This window comes from Astyanax mexicanus, chromosome 16, assembly GCF_023375975.1.
Source record: "Astyanax mexicanus isolate ESR-SI-001 chromosome 16, AstMex3_surface, whole genome shotgun sequence".
Taxonomy (NCBI): domain Eukaryota; kingdom Metazoa; phylum Chordata; class Actinopteri; order Characiformes; family Acestrorhamphidae; genus Astyanax; species Astyanax mexicanus.
Genome location: NC_064423.1, coordinates 14,731,014 through 14,751,139, shown reverse-complemented (window position 1 = coordinate 14,751,139; position 20,126 = coordinate 14,731,014). Strand labels below are relative to the sequence as shown.

Sequence of the window (20,126 nt, the reverse complement as noted above, 5' to 3'; positions counted from 1 at the left end):
TCATTCATTTTAATTTGAGAGTGGGGAGAAATTTTAATAAAGCTCATATTATGAAAAATAATTCTTGCGTTTTTTAATAAGAAAGAGTGGTTGTCTTTTAAGATTTAAGTGTACCACTTACCCCCCATCTGTGCGTATATACAGGGGTTAGAAAATGAAACTGAAACACCCGGTTTTAGACCACAATAATTTATTGTGGTGACGGACAGTTCTGGTGGAAACAGGAGAGTTGAGGTGCACATTTAAGCAGTGGCGGTTTTATGTTTTCTGGACACAATCCGGGATAGCACCCAAACATCCCTTCCTCTTGAGTCCACAGTTAATCCTGTTGTATGTGGTTCGTCCTTCTTTGTGGTATGCTGACATTTCCCTGGATACTGTGGCTCTTGATACATCACAAAGATTTGCTTGGTCACAGATGCGCCAGCAAGACGTGCACCAACAATGTGTGCTCTTTTGAACTCTGGTACATCACCCATAATGTTGTGTGCATTGCAATATTTAATGCAAAACTGTGCTATTAGCCTGATAATTGAAACTTCACACTATGCTCTCACTGGTGCAATGTGCAATTAATGAAGATTGGCCACCAGGCTGCTCCAATTTAGCCATGAAACCTCCCACACTAAAATGACAGGTGTTTCAGTTTCATTGTCCAACCCCTGTATGTCATGAAATCAAAAATCTATCACTATACAGCACTGTAGCACCCCGTCACACTGAAGTTATAAGGAGTGTTGCAGCCTCGACCATATCCTTTTTTTAAGGGACAGTACAGAGCAGCCAGTCAAAACACAGATTATATCAGTTTAAAACGACCAGTTAAAAAACTGGACTAGGACAAAGAGCAGAAAGATATTAAGAAATGAATTAAAATTAAACAATAATACACAAATAATAAAAGACAATGAAATAGGGAAAACAGAATGTATATCTTATATGCATAAAGAAAATAGTTTGTCCAGCTAAAAATTGGAAATATTTATTTTTTGGTACAGCAAGACAACACAATGCATCATGCCTGATACTAACATTTTAGTTCCTAATTCTGCCTTTTCCATATCCTCAATGGACATGCTCCTCTCCAGAACTACAATCCCCAGCATGCATCTGACATGTTTTAGACTCAGCCAAATCGCTCATCATGCCCGGAATTCTAGAATTGTTTTCAGCTGTTGTTAATTTCTATCTGTTGTTTGTATTGTTTTTGTTAAGGATTGCTTTAAGGATCGTTAATCCAGTTCTCTCACTGTTTGTTTTTCCCTATATTGACTCTTTTTTCTCTCGTCTGACTTTTTCGAACTGTATTTTTAGCTGAGGATTCTCTCTTGTCTTGTGATTTTGGATCTGATGTATTAGTTTATTCTTTTTCTGGTTTTGGCCATCACCTGTATTACGACTACACTTTTTTTCTTAGCCCTGAAACATCTAGTATGAAACATAAACATCTAGTATGATTTAATGAAGGTCAGAAAAACCTATTTTGTCTATTTTAGGTAAAAGGTTTCTTTTAAAATACTCAATAATCATACATTATCATTTTTTGTCCCAAAAAAATGTGTGTGTATGTATGAGTGAATGTGTACAAAACAGTCAATACTGACCCCATCGTGGACAAGAGCTTTCCATGTGTGCTCTAATTTCTTTATTAATCTGAATGAAACAGAAATCAGTGTTAGTAACCATAACAACCACCAACAAAAAACTAAATGGCTTTATTTCTAACTCCTGATGAACTGGAGCTGTTAAAGTAAACCAAATGTCTGAAAGAATGAAGTAATCTGTACCTATAGGACTGCAGGATGTCGATGATTCCAATGTACAGCAATAGACGCTCTCCTTTACTGTTAACTGCTGGTATACCACCCATTCTGAGGTAAAATGCAAGAAAAAATGCAAATAAGCCTTATATATGTCAGAATTTCATTAGTTAAGAAGAGAACAGTGACCAACTTTGTGAACATAAACTCAGTCATATCAGAATATTATGACCACTTCCTTGTTTCTACAGTTATTGTTTGGGTGGTGGATCATTCCCAGCATTCGGTCCAGTTAGGTTTGGTTTCACACTGTAGTTTAAGTGAGCGGACTTTACTGTGTTTTGTTGTCACCATTAGCTACATACTTCATATAAACTGGTTTGTAAAACACACTCTGGGCCCTATTTTAGTGATCTACAGGTAAGCCGTCAACCACATACTTTTATTTAGGGTGTGTCAGTGTGACTTTGCTATTGTAACGGCGGGAAAAGTACACCTTGCGCAGCTCAAAACATGCAAAAGTGTAAAAAATGTACTAATTCTTTTACACCAGAACAACAAACACACACACACACACACACACTAACATACTACCACCATGTCAGTGTAACTGCATTGCTGAAAATGACCCACCACCAAACACTAGATCATCTGTGGTGGTACTATGGAGTCCTGAATTTTACATTTCTGACCACAGAAAGACTCTGAAAGAGTCTGTAATTATAAAACTATAAAGTGCTTTTACTGTATAAGGTCAGTGTGGCTGGCGTAATAAGCAACAAAGAAAAAGGGATGTGGTCACACATTCTGATGTGACTGTTTATCAGTTAGGATGGTTTTAGGGATGATAAAGACATATATGCTCCTCACGTGTCCTCCGTATCGATGTCCTCTGCACAAGCCGAGGCCCCCTGAATGGACTCCAGTGCAGTGGAGTACAGGGCCTTCTGGGCCAGCGGCCTCTTTTCATCACTGCTGCCCTGAGAGCCTTCCGTCTGCTGCTCACGCTCTGCCTGGTCCAGGTTGTGAACCCCGAGCAGCAGGCTGTAGTCCATGATCTTAAAACTCTCCAGCACCTAAAATTCACAAATACAAGAAGGAGCACTTGCAATTACACTTGCAATTAGTTTCCCAATTACATTTTTGTCGGAAGGACAGAAGTATATGGTATCATATTGCATTTGTGTGCTGGAGTAAACCAGGGACATTTGCATGTTGGAGATATGGGTGAAGTGTTAATACAGTCTAATTCATTGCAAACTAAAGTAAGAACATTATTGGTCTGGACCAAATATGGTACACTGATTGTATATTTATAGAGAAGGTGTAAAACTTCAGCGTCGTATGGTTATGGTTTACATTTTACATTAATTAATTATAACATTAAACTTTGATGATCCTGTTTTAATGGCAACTGACCAAGACTTTTAAAATTGCTTGCACCAGGTACCACAGAGCTTCTTCATACTGAGATACACCTTAAGTTGCATCCTAGAAACATCTGGTAACACCTTCACTACAACACTGATAACACAGCTGGGGGGTGATGAGTCCTTGACTTGTGTAAAGTAGAGCTTAGATCAAGCCTAAAATATCCAGCCCAACCTGGCCCAAGCCTGTGCATGTTCTGCCCAAGCCGGCCCCTACCCGAGCTCGAATTAAACTAGAGTAAGTAGAGCGTTAAAACTAAGCTTTTAAAATCCTTTTCAGGCTTTTTGAGTGAGCAAAATCTGTTTAGAATGATGATAATTTACATTGCAACACTGAAGAAGCATAGACCTATTATTTAAGAAAAAATATTATGAAGAACAGATCTCCAAAATATTAAAATATGAACAATGCGAACAATGATCCACAGACCTAAACATCGGTAAATTAGGCGACAAGAATGATGTCTAAATAACTTTCCTCTAATCGAATATAATTTAACATGGTTTAAAAACAGAAAATTATTTCTAAACAAACAAATTTTTCATATTGAGCTTATAGTCTAAGTGCAAAAATACAGTAATAAGGCTATGCACTGCACTCGTTCTTGAGCTTCCTCTATCCTATCTTCACAGAGGACAGTTAGCTCAAGTATCACCACCTGCTTGCTTGCCCCACAGATCAAGACCACGCCTGGCTGGAGTGTTGTTGCCGCAGTGATGTCCGGGAACTGCCTCCCAAGGTCAACCAGTAATTGCTAGTCCCTTTGCTGTTACAAGCAGCCTCCTGTTGGTCTTTTTTGGAGCTGGGGCTTCTTGTCTGCTCTTGAAGGGAGCTGCCACTTGCCGGTGTTGATGCCAGTGCAGATGGTATCTTCTACTGCCCGCAGAACCTGGTAGTGTCGCCAGCGATAAACAACCATCTCCCAAAGCCTTAGAGCAGCAGCTGAGGATATGTTCTGATGATCCCCTTTTCTCTTAAATAAACCTACTTCTAGACTATATTTTATTTTCAATGGAAAATCTGCATACAATGAATTGCAGACCCAAGAATAAGGTTAATCTCTGTCTGGGAACCTGTACATGTCTGTACATGGGTGATGGGGTGAACACGTCCAATTTATTACTTTCATAACCACAGAATGTATTTGTTTAATATTACGTAATTTAACTAACTGCGTAATACACCCATAGTGGCTGTATATTATATTTATCAGCATTGTTTTATCCAGTACTCACCAGGCAGTCTCTCTGGAGGGTCTTGACCAGGGCATTGTAAGTGTCCAAGTCCAGCAACAATCCATCCGCAATGTCCTGCATGAAGTCCAGGTCTTTGAAGGTGGGCTTGGCCTTCTCTCTCTCCTTCTTAGACGCTCTGCGCTTGTACGTGGAGCCCTTTAGGTCGTATTTGAGATGCATGCGGACCACCCTGGGCAGGATGTTGTTCATCACCACCACTCGGATGTTCTTTCCTCCGGACTGCACGCAGTACAGGCCGAAGAACTTGGGCAGCAGAGTACGAGGGTTCTGGTTAAGATTCTAGAAGAGGATAAAGGGGAAATACAAAGCACCAAATTAAACTACGAGGAATAACAAAATGCAACTTTTAGAACACTGGCTAAATGTTCTTTAACCTCCATTGTCTGCAGTAGCTAAGAAAAGAAAATACTCAGAGAAACAAGTTGATCAGGAAAAGCATTCGGGTCTACGTCAACCTGTGTCATGGCCTCGCCGACACTGTCTCATCAGCTAAAGAGCTTACAGCTCTGTTTACACCAACTAGTTTACATTAGCCATCTTGTGTAGGTAACTACAGGTTTAAATGGGATCTCCGGTTGATTCTGCAATTTACAGAGACCTTAAATATACACTAGGGAAGCACGGTTTGACAAGATAGCACAACTCGACAGAACACCGGTCAAAGCAGGAGCTCTACGCATCCGATTTTATGGTATAGAGCTCCATGCCAAAGTTAAGACAATTCTGGAAAATAATACTGGCCACAGATAATATTGACACTTTCGCACAATTAGGCTATTTTCTCATTCTTGTTGACAAGAGTTTAAACATGACTGTGGGTTAAGTTAAGTTATTTTTTAAGTTATTTTTAAAGCACAGCTAATTTACACTGTTTTACAAGCTGTACACTGACTATATCAAATTGTATCAAAGTGTCATATATTCAGTGTTGTCTTATGAAAACATGGAATAAAAATATTTACAAAAATGTGAGGGGTGTACTCACTTTTTCAGATATTGTACGTGTATGTTATGAAGGTTTATTTTTTACTACTACTAATGTAGCATAACATTTTATACGTGCATTTTTCTGCTTAACAATAAAATTAATTATATTATTTCAGAAGAAAAAGCTTCATTTGTGAAGTAACATCTAGGTTGCAGGAGGGAGCAGGACAAATGCTGCTGATTTTTGTTAAGAGTGGGTGGGAGCGGGACAAATTCTAGTAGGAACTGGATTAAAAATCGGTTCCACACAGACCTCTACATGACAACATCCTTCATTTTACCTCAAAACAGGCAAAAACTGCTTAGACCTGGAGTTCCTTACATGGGCAAATCTCACGACAGAATGAGGACAACACTGTGAAGATCTATTGTGTAGCGTCTTCAAGCATCAAAATATTACATTTCTGCAATATATCACCAAGCCCGGCTCTAAATCTCATATCTGTGGATGTTTTTAGTGCTCTTACTGCATTGCCGGGAGTGCTGTGCTGTCTCTAGTGCACTACAAAGAAATTAAAACTCTGTTCAACACAGAAAAAAAGCGAAATAATCCTTCCTTACCCTTCCCCCACACACAACTAGGGTATATTTGCATGTAAGCGCTGAGGGAAAAGTGAATCAACAAGTGAATCACTGGCAAAAGAACACGTCCAACACTTGTAGTCTTAATCACAAACCACACCAACTCGTGCTAAATATACACGCTTCATGTTAATGCAGCCAAACACATCCCGTTATCCCACCATCTGACTCTCCAGAAGGACCAGCCTTTGCAGGCTGACTCTAATTAGTGTCAAAGTCTTTATCCACTTAAAAGGAAGCACCGCACAAAGGGCCAAGCAGTGATATGGATCTCCAGCTCAGTGGAGCAGCGCTTTGACCAGCAGCCAGACACCTTTGTGGTAACCTTCAGAAAGGGTACACGTCAAGAGGGACCCTGAGGCCACCACGCAATGCTCTCACTCTCTCTCTCTCTCTCTCTCTCTCTCTCTCTCTCGGAGAGTGGAAAGCAGGTGGCCAAAGCCAGTGGAATAGAAAAGTAGAACAGAGGAAAGCAGCAAAGCGCCAGTGCTTCTGCATAGTGGCAGTGTACATAGTACACAGTGTCATACTCGGAACTGTGGGGTAGAGCATATAGTACACTTAGTACACAGTGCAGTACTGGACAGTGTAAGGCACTACTTACTAGGGCTTTGCTGTCTACTGGGCTACTGTCGCGGGAAGCTTTTTAACTGTCTGGCAGAGCTTTTTAACTGTCACACGGAGCTCAGCTACTGTCGCGGGAAGCTTTTAAACAGTCGCACAGAGCTTTTTAACTGTACGGCGGAGCTCAGCTACTGTCCTGTGGAGCTCCATAACAGTAAAGAGCTCCGCGGTACAGTTAAAAAGCTCAGCGTGAAAGTAGCTGAGCTCCACGGTACAGTTAAAAAGCTCCACGCGACAGTTAAAAAAGCAGTGCGGTACAGTTAAAAAGCTCTGCGCACCAATGTAAATGTGCACCAATATACATTTTGAGAGAAGATTCTGTGTTCCAGTGTGTATATCTATGCAGTGTGAAGTTGGTTAAACACAAAACACTGAAATGCTGCACTTTTAAACAGTGCTTTCAATAAGATGCGCAGTGCAGATGTACACGCAGATATAAAAGGAGGTGCGCGGCCGTGAGTAGTTAATGCAGCACATGCGGCGTTCAGTGTGAAACTGCTTAACATGGAACAGAGACAGAGTTGGTTCATAGCTGTGTTAATAAGCGTTATCTGGCTAATATATAAAAATTAACTGTTCCTTATCAGCAGTATATTTGATAGCTGGGTTGGATCAAGACCGGGTCATGTTTTCAGCACAAGCGAACCGCTCCAGAGTGCTATTGCTGTTTTAACACCTGCTCAATCGAACCACACTAAAGGTACAAACGAACCAGACCAAATAGTGCTGGTGTGAAAATGCCCTTTGACAGATGGAGTAAAGCAGTACTGGAGAGTGTAAGGAAGCACGCAGTACACATAGTAAACAGTGTAATACTGGACAGTGTAGAACAGTACACTTTGTATTTAATGCATTATAAGACAGAAGAAGGAAAGCAGTGACTGAGAGTGTAAGACAGTGGCAGACAGTGTAAAGCAGTACACAAAGTACACCTAGTACATAATGCACTAAGACAGCGTAATGCAGAACACACAGTACAGGACCAGATTAAGAAATGCATTTGTTATCGCTGTGAAATAATTGGGTCTCACAGAGCAGTGAACAGAATCTTCTAGGCAGAATTCTCGGTACAGGTGACGCGTGAAGCAGCGCTGCTCGTCTCTGGCGTCAGTCAGCATCTTGCGTCCTCCAGGGGGTTTGCTCAGCCCCCGCTGAACCGACAGACCGAGTCGAGCCTCTGCTTTCCTTCTCAGGCTTTGTTCTAAACTAATTCCCTTTCCATCTGCCCTCAGTAGGAGTCCTCCTCACACGTTAACACCTGCCCTCAACTTAAGTGCAGAAACACGGAAACAGGGGAGATAAAAACGTCATTTACATGCTAATGGCCACTGCTAATTTCATTATTCAGCTAACAGGTACACTTACCCCCTCCAGGGAAGGAGCTAAAGGTATATAAATAGCAGGGTGCACGTTCTGCTGTTGTGGATTGAGGATTTGGAAAAGTGGCAGTCAGCAAACAGAGCGCATTTCTAAAAAGAGAGCGGCTGGAAAACAGCTGTACTGTGCAATAAACTGAAGCGAATGCTGTTTTTTTTCTGACAGTAACAATAACAGATTCGTTATTTTTTTGTAAACACATTAAACCCTAAGGGTCTGAATGTGGGTAAGCTTTATTTTTTCGTTGACTAAAATCTCCTTATTGTATATGTTTTGTATTAGACACAGAATAATAAGTCTTAATAACTGGATAATACACTGGATAAGAGATTATGTGGTTAATTCTGAGGTTAATTCATTTTTTGAGACCTTTCCCACCCACTGCACTTCTCATTATTGTACAATAGCTGCCACCTATGAGGCAAGAGTGTGCACTTATTTAGTACCAGTTCTATATGAATCTTATCTATACTATTTTCACAAAAAAAGTCATGTGAAAGCAGAATGTAAACTGATCATCAATGACCCTTACACCCTGCGCAAGGCACGTCCCAATGCTCATTGCTATTGTGAATATATCTACAGGTGTGGTGGTCTCAAAATTAGGTGTGTTCGGATAAATTTCTGGCATATTGCTATCTTGGCAACGGAAAACACAGGTGTGACACTGACTGAAAGCTACCTAGGGAGACTTCAAGCATGTGTTCAATGTGTGTACATCCAACTTGTTTGGCCCATGAACGTAGAGTAGTGCACAAATCCATAGCATATGTCAACAATAATTAAAAAATGCCATTATCCAGTACTGTCATAGGTGCTGACCTGAGATTATGTCCCCTTATTTTGTTTATCTTAATGGCATTTACATCTACGTGTTTCCAGACTCGGTTCTGGGACACTTTAGTGCTCTAGATATCACACAGAGGATGAATGAAGAACACTAGAGCTTTTACTGTGCACTGTGAGTGTGCTCAGACTAATGATGCTCTAAAACTGCTGTACAAATATCATGGGATTACAGTAGGAAAGCCCAGCAGGAGCTTGTGAGACCGGAGCTGCTCTGAGGAGCTAGAAAATATAATTGTCCTTGACGTCAAAACACCCATTATAATGAAACCCTGCAGAGTATTAACATAGCGTTTTTTCGCACTATAAGGCGCACCTAAAATCCTTTAATTTTCCCAAAAATCATCAGTTTGTCTTATAATCCAGTGCGCCTTATGTATGAATTATGTATAAAGCCACTCCGCTGAAGCGCAGCGTTATATAGAAGTTTCAGTTTCTCCAGCACCGAGACTGGAGCAGTATTAGCATTAGCCGCTAACCACACTAAGCGCTAGCTTTTACGCCACTCAGCAGTGAGTATTATCGGCCTGTAGCCTGCTGCTAACCTCGGCGAGCACTGTCGAAGCATTATTAGCATTAGCCGCTAACTGCTCTTTGGCCATTCAGAGATGAGTATTATCGGCCTGTAGCCTGCTGCTAACCTCGGCGAGCACTATTGAAGCATTATTAGCATTAGCCACTAACTGCTCTTTTGCTATTCAGAGATGAGTATTATCGGCCTGTAGCCTGCTGTGCTTTACTCACCCAAATAAACAGTTTTCAGAAGAAAAATCTGTGCAGATTAACATCTTGGCGCTCATTTGACTTTTTTTTTTTTTAAGAATTACAGCTTTGTTTACTTAACTTATCTTAGATTTACAGAGTTAGAAGGAAACCCTTGTTCCTTTCTAGTGTTGCTTAAAATGCGCCTTATAATCTGGTGAGCCTTATGCATGAAAATAGACCAGAAAACAGACATTCATTAATAGTGCACCTTATAATCCGTTGCCACTTATAGTGCAAAAAATAAAGTCAACATAAAAATAAATGGCCTAGATGGGTATACAGCTGTTCTCTGGAAAGATGGTGCTCCATACAATACTCTTGGGATGAGTTGGTTTGGTGATTATCCAAATGCAATCAAATCTTCACAGGAATGCTCCCAAAAATAGCTCTGAATGGTCCTGGAGAGCCACAGCTCAACACTGATAAACGCTTCCCTCGGCTAACACTGCATTCAACTCATTACAGCCCTGCTAATTAGCTGACGCTGTTCAGTCAGCAGTGTTCACTGAGGTTCTGGGCTAAAATCTGCAGTGCTCTGGCTCTTCAGGGCTGTGACCAAAATGGATCTCTATCCTCCATGGAGCACGGGGGCCATTTTCCTTTAAGTGTCTGAATTGTAAAGTCGAATTCCAGAGTGATTTTGCGGCCTTACGATATCCTGCAACGCACTGATTATGTCTACTGAACACCGACATCAGCTGAATGTGGACTGGAGCTCTCTGTTTATTACGAAATGGCCATTACATTAACAGTGCCTGCTGAGACGCAGAAAATGAAACTTTCAGGACTCTATGTGCTCTGTGAAAACAGAAGCAGCAGCAACTCTCTACAGTTAACTGCAGGTTAATGCAGTCATGGACCACAAACTCAAAGTGCAGCCCAGTCAGCTTTCCTCTCATTTCCTGCTCTCCAGCATGTGGACTGTGGCAGTAAAGTAATATTACAAGATTTTACACACATACAAACAGTTGACAAACTGATTGGTATTGAATAAGATCTTGTATGTGTGAGTGTAATGATGATATTCAGTAAGAATATAAAAATATAGGACATAAAATGTGTGGAAGAAGGTTCTGGGGTCAGATGAGACCAAACTCCAACATTTTGGCTTTACAGAGCGCTATGTGTGGCGAAAAAGAAACACTGCTCATCGCCTTGAACACATCATCCTCACTGTGATACATGGTGGTGGCAGCATCATACTGTGGGTAAGCTTTTCTTCAGCAGGGGAAGAGAAGTTGGTGAGAGTTGATGGGAAGATGGATGGAGCTAAATTCAGGGCAATCCTGGAAGAAAACCTGTTGGAGGCTGTAATAGACTTGAGACTTGGAAGGAGATTCACCTTCCAGCAAGACAATGACCCTGAATATACAGCAGAATGGCTGTTTTAAGGTACAGCTTACCTGATTCACGCATTACTCACTCTTTTAACTGAGTAATAATGTCAGCACTATAAATCTAAAATATATTAAAACAATGATTAGAAAGTACTTGAGTTGTACAGCACAGACTGCAACCTTCAGTACAAGCACAGAGCAAATATTGCACAGTGTCTCAGTGGAAAAATTCAATATTGGATGTAGGAGACGCTCACCATGTAATATCCAGGAAGAAGCTTCTGCAGGAACTCAGCCTCCTTGTGCATGACAGTCTTGACGATGAACTCATCGTCCTTGGTAACGTAGAACACCGAGCCGCTGGCCCCGGGATTGGACAGCTCGATGAGGGGCTCGTTACACAGCGAGTACTGAAATCATAAAAAATAAACAATCATAAATACAGAGCTCAATATTGCTACAATATAGCAAGCACAAGTGAAGTATCAAACTAGGTTTGTTCTGAACCATGGCTTCAACCTTTTGCATGTTTTGAGACAAATTATTCAAATTATCAGAAAGTTTCAGGTAATTACATGTTGGAAAAAGATACAGAGAAAGGGCAACAGAGAAATGAAGGGGTAGTGAGTGTTAGTTATGTGTTTTATTCCAATTTTAGCGGAAGTAAAAAGTAATCTACGTACTAAACTCAACAGTAGCAATAAATTTGCAATAAAACATCGGTAAATAAAATTGCTAATACGTCACTAGTGATGTACATGTAGACGAAAATAGACAAATAGTTATTTTTAACGTTTTTAAATACAGTTTAAATAGCAAACATGCTTACGCATATATCTACCCTGAATGGGTGTGGTTGTCTGGAAATAAGGTGTGTTCAGGTAAATTTCTGCTGTATTGCTATGTTGGCAGCAGAAAACACAGGTGCGTCACTGACTTAAATGAACCCTAACAAGAAACAACAGACATTCATTTCTATCTTAGCTATGCAGGTGCGCCATGCTTGCTTAACATGCACTCCCTTGTTCATTACACACACACAAGGACAAGCAGAAGTAAACAAATCCAAGTTTTAATCAACCATATACAGAATACAAAATAAAATAACATTGCTGTTTATGTAATGACCTGTTCGCATACCTTCACAGCATGAACGCACATTTCAGTTTCCTCAGCTGAGAAGCACAGAAGCACTGCGCCATTAAAATACCAATATGCCAAACTCACAGCGGACCTGTCTCCTTAAGGCAATGGCAAGTGATATGTTGACTGGTTTCACATTACTCCTAAAACAAACCCATTATTAATTAAGGCAATTCGTACGTGCCTTTCGTGTTTTTCTTTTCGGGCTGCACAAGGTGTACCTTTTCCGTCATCACGATAGTAATGACAAACTGACACTACCAAAATCAAGCTGCATGTTGCATTGTTCACGGCTCGCCTAGAAATTAGGGCTGCACAAAATGTAAAAATTTGACTCTGCAATGATTTTTTTTTTTCGTGATATAAAACAATACAGGACTTTTTACTAGTAATAAAGAGTGGAGAGGTCTGTGTGAGACTTGTGTGAGCTCTCTCTGCCCCTCGCCTCCAGAAAATGGCTAAAAAAATATAGAAAAACGCGATGTCACCAGCCCCGCCCCCACCAGCGCTCGAGTCTCGAGTCAAAGATCAGGACTGACCGAGAGCCGAGTTAGTGCTTTAAAATTAGCGGATCACTCAAAACCTGAAGAAAACAGCAAATCAACAATAATCAGCTCTTTACTTGGGCATTTAAATGGCCTTTTAAAAGGTAAATAAGAGCGTTTTTCTGGGATTAAAAGTGTGATTTTAGCTGTAACAGGAAATATCTGCGCAAAACTGTGCCAAACTGAGGTGCACAGCTTTTAAGAGGCTGTCGGAGGCTGCGTTTACAAGCACGTGCCCAGCCATGTGGAGGACATGTGGTTACCTTGTGTTTCCACCCTCTCACCTTACTTCTCGTGCTTCTCAGGCAGCAGCAGCCTGTCACTCACACAGACACAGAGACAGCGCCGTTCACTCAGATTACACTGTGTATCTGCTTCTTCTGCATGTGCACATCGCGATGACAATGCTTAAACAATATATTGTGCAGCCCTACTATAAATTATTAAAATAGGGCCCTAGGTGATCTGTCTCATTAAAAGAGATTAAAGAAAAACGACAGAGATTTTGTACTAAGACCCAGCGAGCAAATTCAGCATGAACTTCTGCTCGTAGATAAAATGAGGAGAACAGAGAAAGAGAGATATCTAATCACAGACTCTGAATGTGAAGTCTGGCCCAAGGCCGCCTAATGAATCACTGTGTGGGAGGAAACAACTCACCTAGCGCGAGCCACCTAAACTAAACACACTCGCTCATTCCCCTCACACACACACATACAGTTGCTCATTCACACCCACACCGCACAGACAAACCCAGACATATGCAAATAAACAATACACTGTTTCCAATAAACACAGCCTGCGTGCAGCTACAGCTGAGAACTAAGGAACTGACTGTACATAAAAATGTCAGGAAATACGATCTGTCACCACATATCGATGTCCAGGATGTCGATGTTGGTGGATCGTTGTCAAGCCAACTGCTTTAAATTTGAGCTTGTAATCGCTTGTTTCATTGCCAATTTGGCTGTGTTACGGAATCTCTTGGCATGAGGTGTGTTAAAACAGAAATGTGCCATCAGTGTATATCCTCTATACCAACATGTTTGAAACGTAGCTCCACAGGAAGCTGGAGATAATGCGCAGGCAGATAGACAGATGACAACACTATTAAAGAAAGGGAAGGCTGTAAGTGACAGGAAACACATTGAGTAAAATGTTGCCAAACAATATAAAAATATAATACACACATTAATAAAAAGAAAATCCATTAATCAACTGCAGGCATTGACATGATTGAGAAGACAGGTAGGTCAGTCTGCAACAGGGTTTCAGCCCATAACATGCTGGGGCCTTTATTATATTTCACTATGACAGAAATAAACCTGAATTACAAAATCCTTTGAGTCAAAATTAAATAAAAAATGCTACAATGCAAAACGTTAAATTTAACACAATAACACCAATATTCTTGTACTTAAACTGTACTTTTCCAAAATCTCGTTTTTCTTTATAGCAGGGTGTAAAAGACAAACTACACCAGCTGATGCAAACTTAGTCCAAAAACTCTGGAAATACAACCCCACCGAAAAGTAAATCCTTTAAGCAGATGAAGATGAATCCTCACCAATATTGGATGGCACTTTAGCTCGGAGCAAACTCTGGTACTCATTTACCAGGTAAATCTAAGCAAAATCTTCTTGCCTATTTTTTAAACAGTATTTGTGTCTTGCATATTAAAACTTATCATATTTTACGGACTATAGGTGCACTATCAATGAACGTCTGTTTTCTGGTCTATTTTCATACATAAGTTGCCACTGGATTAAGGGACACTAGCAAGAAACAAAGTTCTTGCCATGTTTCCCTTCAAGCAGATCTTACCGCTAGGGGTGCCTAAGTAAACAAAACTGTAATTCTAAAAAAAAAAAAATTCTTTAAAAGACAAAGGAGTGCTGGATGTTACTCTACACAGGTTGTTACTCTCCTGAAAAATGTTTATTTGGGTGCACAGATTTCCAGTATTTTAGCACGATTTTCAGCAGCGCTGACCGCAGTTAGCAGCACTTAGCGCTAGTTAATGCCGCCTGACAGCACTACACTGAGGAAGCTGGCAGTCTGTCCCACATAGCTTGTTTTAACATGGGAAGCACACAGTCTACAGTCTGATATATTCACCTCTAAACAGCAACAGAATCTAGTGCTGCGGTGAGCAGCTAATGCTAATACTGCTCCAGCCTTGGTGCTGGAGAAACTTTACTGAAACTCCTGTATAATGCTGTACTTCAATGGAGTGGCTTTACTGCTCTATACAACCTGACTGGTAGAATTCATACATAAAGCGCACCAGATTATAAGGAGCACTGTAAATTTGGGGAAAATTAAAGGATTTTAATTGTGAAAAATACAGTAGTTTCTAAAATCAATGATTTTATGCATGCATTTTATGCATGCCTAAACTCCACTTTTACGATTCTTGCTGATGCCTTTTCTTTTTCTGGAGTTATAAAAAAATGGCTGTTTATTATTCAGAGTGCACATCCTTAATTAACAAATCATTATGCACTGAATATTTTTTTAGGAATAATTATTGAATAACTGTGGTGAAATCTAAGCGTGTTGAAAGAATTACAGAATGTACTGAATGTTCTAAGGAAGCAGAGAACTCAGTTCTTACCAGATAATCATCGGGCCGGATCCCGAAGAGCTCCCTGAAGTAACGGAAGGCAACAGGAGCGTACGTCTTGAACCGGAAGTCTGGGAAGTGATGGGCTGGCGTCAGGTTGCTCCCCTCGCTGAAATAAAGGAAAAAAGATGTATTGCTGATGCATAAGGACTAAGTGACACCCTGGGGCTGGCTTGGGCTTTGGAACAAATAGAGTTTAGATTGATCTGGGGCACAGTAGCAGTAATTTCACTGAACCTCTGTGGTATACAAGCTGTCTTACAGCATGCTAGGAAGACTACAACTTCTGGAATTTGGTCAATTATTCTCTGACTGGCTCTTTACACTTTCTGAATAAAAATAATAATACTACTAATAATAACCTCCTATTCAAAGCCTGCTTGTATTATTTCCAGAGAGCTTTGCAACAATAAATAAGAACACACTGTTCCGTGCAGGAGATTTAATCAGTTTTGTTTACAGATTTACAAGCATTACAAGAAGAGGTGTGTGGCAGTCACTGTGTATTATATTTACAATTATTAAAATTCTCTGGTTATTCAAATTCTTTATTCAAATGTTTTCCTGGCCCCTACAGGACCATTTTATCAATTCAATGTCTGAATTTTTCGGTGCACCTTATATTGCAAAAAATATGGTAACTTTTCTATTTCAGTATCTGTAATAAAAATATCTCTGCTATACATGAAATACAGCCTGTGATTGGTCCCTCAAATCAGCTCTTCCTGTCAAAGTAGCCTGTTATAGGCCACATTAATAGTAATGAAACCTACCAGATTATTAGGTGATCTGGTAGGTTCCTTAAACCCTTAGAGTGTTTAAGCAGAGAGTATGTTCTTGTTGAGCACTGACCTGGGGAAGAAGATACTCTCCACCACATAGAAGTCCTGCATGAGCACATCCCTCTCCGGCTTAGAGCTCAGATTGCCTACTGTGTAGCCGATGCCCAGCTGGATGGCTCCTTTTAGTGCTGATGATGTGGTCTGGGGATAAAAAGGTCAAAGGTTTGAGGACACGGGCAGCTGAGGATCGATACTTGATGACAAAATAAATATGTCATCATGTCTAGTAGAGCTGCAACTAATGATTATTTTTGTAGTCGACTAATCTGATTATCATTTTTTTGATTAGTCAACGACTATTTCTGCCTATTTCTCCATCTCTAAAAACAACAGAAAACAGTTAAATGTGAGATTAAAAAGGCATTTAAATTTAAATTAGATCATATTTTTAAATGTGGAAAGTACTGATATTTATTGAGTATATATGTATGTATCTGTTGTGTTTGGGCACTTTTGGAGACACAGACCAAGTTTCTTCTGTCCCCAGCACTTTGTGTAATGTGGTACTGTTACAAATTAACTATTAGTCGACAGTTAAATTTGTATATTAAATTTGTATATTAAAATAATCAATATTGTTGATTATATCATCTAATCGTTGCAGCCTAGTAGGGTTGGTAGTCTAGTAGGGCTGCACAATATGTCGTTTATGTCAATATATTATATTTTCATCACTGATATTGCTCCAAGTAAGTCTTACCAGCGGAAGAGCTAATCATAAATGTTTTTTTTTTGTTTTTATGGAATAATGAAATAAAGAACATAACAAGTCTGAGACCTTTTTATAGGTAGTTTCTCCAGAAGCATCCACTCCCCTGTGTCCAATCTTCTTCCCAAGCCCAGGCTGGCCTGAAGATGATGGCATCTGCGAGAATGACAGAATACATCAGCGCTGCTGCCCAAACACTTTATTTCCTTTTTATTGCATTTCGCTAAGTAATTAAGTGAGTATCTGAACTGCTGGCTGATAAAGGTTTCTGTTCGTGACGAGGGGAAAAGGCTCGCTTCATACCTCTGTGATGAAGGCCTTCTTGGCAGCATCTGTGGAGGAGAAGGAGAAGACACTAATTAATGGAAATTATCTCTAAATGCAGGCCTGAGCTCAGACTGGAGTGGAATAGGATAGGCATGAGAAGCTGAGTGATTTTTTTTTCCTTCCTTCTTGCAGCGGTGTGTCTCTCACGGAGGAACATTTCAGCATGTCATCAGGACAAGCTGTTTGCTCTCACCTCCCGTGAGCTTCTTCTCTCTCTATCTGTCTTTTTCTCCGCTACACAAACTGACAAGCTCTCAGTTGAGCTGGCAGCGAAATCACTCTGAATGCGATTTATTTCCCTTAGCAAGGCTGAGGATGCTGAACTGACAATAGAAAGAGTTATAGAATAATAGATATAGAGAACACAATGCATACACAACCGCAGTGGCGCTCTGTAGAGGATCAATACATGGAAAGTGAACCATAAAGACCATCAGTAAGGCAGATCTGTAGTAACCAATAATTACACAACTCATTACGTTACATAACAGCAGCCAGCAGAACATAAGCAATCTACGCAAAAGAGTGAACAGGGTATACGCTATTATACGTTATTGATCATCTATACATTTCCTTTACGACACACACACACACGGTCTCTATGAGTCACTGTCATCAATCAGCCTTGGGCACCAATGACATTGTCACAAGCTGGTTCACTGGTTGTCCTTCAATGAGTTGACCACTGCATGCCAGGAACATGCCATAAGACCTGGCTGATGTTTTGGACAAGTCTCAAAAAACAAATTGTTGTATATGGCGGAATATGTAAATTTACTCAATGAGCAACAATTATTATTTATAAAAATTATTATTTATATTGTAAAAGGTTTCTAGTAATGCAGCAAATCAAACACCAACACCGAAACCGAACAATTTTTATTTATTTTATTTTTTATAAATGCTTTACGTTTTATCAGTGTCAGTTTAGTTTACTTTTTATCAGTGACAGTTTGTTTTTTTATGGTCTTTTAGATTTATCTATTTTGCACATATTTTTTTTCTCATATAATAAATGTTGACTTAAAATTAGTATTTCTTTTATTTATATTTTTTTACTATTTTATTCCTTATTATTTCTAATTTCGTATCATAAGTTTTCAATCCCTTTTGATGATGTAAATGCTCGGCAACATTGCAAATAAGGGTAAAAAAAAAAGGTTGATTGATTGATTGAATGAATCACTTGTCTAAACCCTGAATACAGATCATGTTTTTCTTATTGGATTTTATTAATCCTACCATTTTTTAAATCTTTGTATGCAGTTCGAAGCAAAAACAGAATGAAAATGACTGTGCTTTACATGAGACTGTATTTTATTAGCTATTATTAAGAAACTGCAAATGCTAAGGCACTCTGTCAGCATGTCAAAACAATGTGATAAAATTGCATATCTTGACAATGTCTTTAAATATTGTGATACAACATTCCAACAATATCACTCAGCTCTAGTATGAATGTATATCTTCTTTTTTAAAGAAAAAGCAATTAGAAAACAGCAAAAACACATACAAAGTTATTGAACACTGAACATTTTTAACATCCCAGCAGAATAGAGTTTACATTGTCTGCCCAGGCCTTTTTTTAGCCAAGCCTGTCCTTTGATTCTCTCTCATCACTCATTCAGTGTTTCACTATGGGAAACACCCTCAGTGTGACCGACCATGGAACTACCTTTGGCAGCAGGCCCAACACTCTCGCAGATCAATCACTGCAGTGATAAGGAAGCACTTCCCAATCTCTTGTTCAGTTCAGTATTAAAACAAACTTTCAAATATCTAAAAACCTTCACTTGATTGGTTGTGAGCCTAAAAACATTATTTTTCTCCAACGAGAGGCAGAACCTACATGTGAAATCACCCAGATACAGAAAACAGACCCTACTTAAACCATCAGAGCAGTTTGATTTGATCATAATTCAGCGATGAACAGCAGGCAATTCCGTCTGTAATTTTCTCGTCGGAGGAGAAAAACACGATCGATAAAACCAATCAGAATGGTAATAAAATCACAGAGGATCCCCTGTACAAGACAAAACAACACCACAACTCTGATTTCTTTTAATCCCATCCCAGCAGTGGAATTTATGGTGTGTCTATTAATGAATTTTCATTCATTCACCTGCTCTGCTACTTTCTGCTGTCCATGATCACTAGAAGTTCCATTACCGCTGATCTGGAATAACCGAAAGTGCATGTACGATGTGTCGTCATGCACACTCAACCACCCAGATGTGCCTGCATGTTCCTTTTCACCCCCTGTTTCCATGGTTCCCTGATTGAGGTCAACTGAGAGCGCACGTGCGCATGGAATCAACAGACACATGCTTCCCTCCACGCTGTAAATAGGGCATTCGCTGCACTCGTTCAGCTCATAGCCGTACACAAAGAGCTTCCAAAGGGCAAAACAAAGAGGAATGGTATGGGATGATGCAGCAAAAGAGCCTCTCTATGTCACACACAGTCACAGAGCGTGGAGCACATCAGCTTCAGCGTGAAGACGTCCTAGAAACAGGAATCTGCAGATCGCTGAGTTATGAAATTAATATCGATAATTTATGCTTAGAGCTGAGAGTTGACAGAAATAGTATAGTTCCTTGGATCGAGTTGTTAGAGAAGCATGTAAAAGAAAGTTTCCTAAAAAGTCAGAGTTATAACTTTATATCTTATTAGTATGACTCAGGTTCATATATTTTCAAATTTTAATATTTTAGAATAATTATCTAATAACTTACACTCACGTGTCAAATAAGAAAGCAGTATGTGAACTGTAAATTGCCACTTTTTCCACCACTGACTAAATGAAATAGCCTAAATGTACAATTGTCTTGTTTATCAAAGATAAAGCAATTACAAAACTTCGAATTAAAAAAATACTCATTAAACACATTTTTTCTCATTTTTAATACATCAGCAGACATACCAACAAAAGACAATACATTTACCTCAGTAGTGCAATCCAAATCATA

The 20,126-nt window shown here is 39.7% G+C and overlaps 1 protein-coding gene across 3 annotated transcripts in view; it reads right to left on the bottom strand.

Annotated features, from left to right (window-relative positions):
* pip5k1ca (phosphatidylinositol-4-phosphate 5-kinase, type I, gamma a) overlaps positions 1-20,126 on the bottom strand; it is a 48,258-nt gene that overhangs the window by 17,133 nt on the left and 10,999 nt on the right. For all 3 annotated transcript variants that reach the window (XM_049465293.1, XM_022669614.2, XM_022669615.2), the window contains exons 2-10: positions 17,134-17,162; positions 16,900-16,986; positions 16,132-16,262; positions 15,271-15,388; positions 11,223-11,375; positions 4,427-4,726; positions 2,631-2,836; positions 1,788-1,871; positions 1,605-1,653 (exon numbers count right to left, since the gene is read on the bottom strand). In XM_049465293.1, the coding sequence (XP_049321250.1) occupies positions 1,605-1,653; positions 1,788-1,871; positions 2,631-2,836; positions 4,427-4,726; positions 11,223-11,375; positions 15,271-15,388; positions 16,132-16,262; positions 16,900-16,986; positions 17,134-17,162 (1,157 nt within the window). The remainder of the gene's footprint in view (positions 1-1,604; positions 1,654-1,787; positions 1,872-2,630; positions 2,837-4,426; positions 4,727-11,222; positions 11,376-15,270; positions 15,389-16,131; positions 16,263-16,899; positions 16,987-17,133; positions 17,163-20,126) is intronic.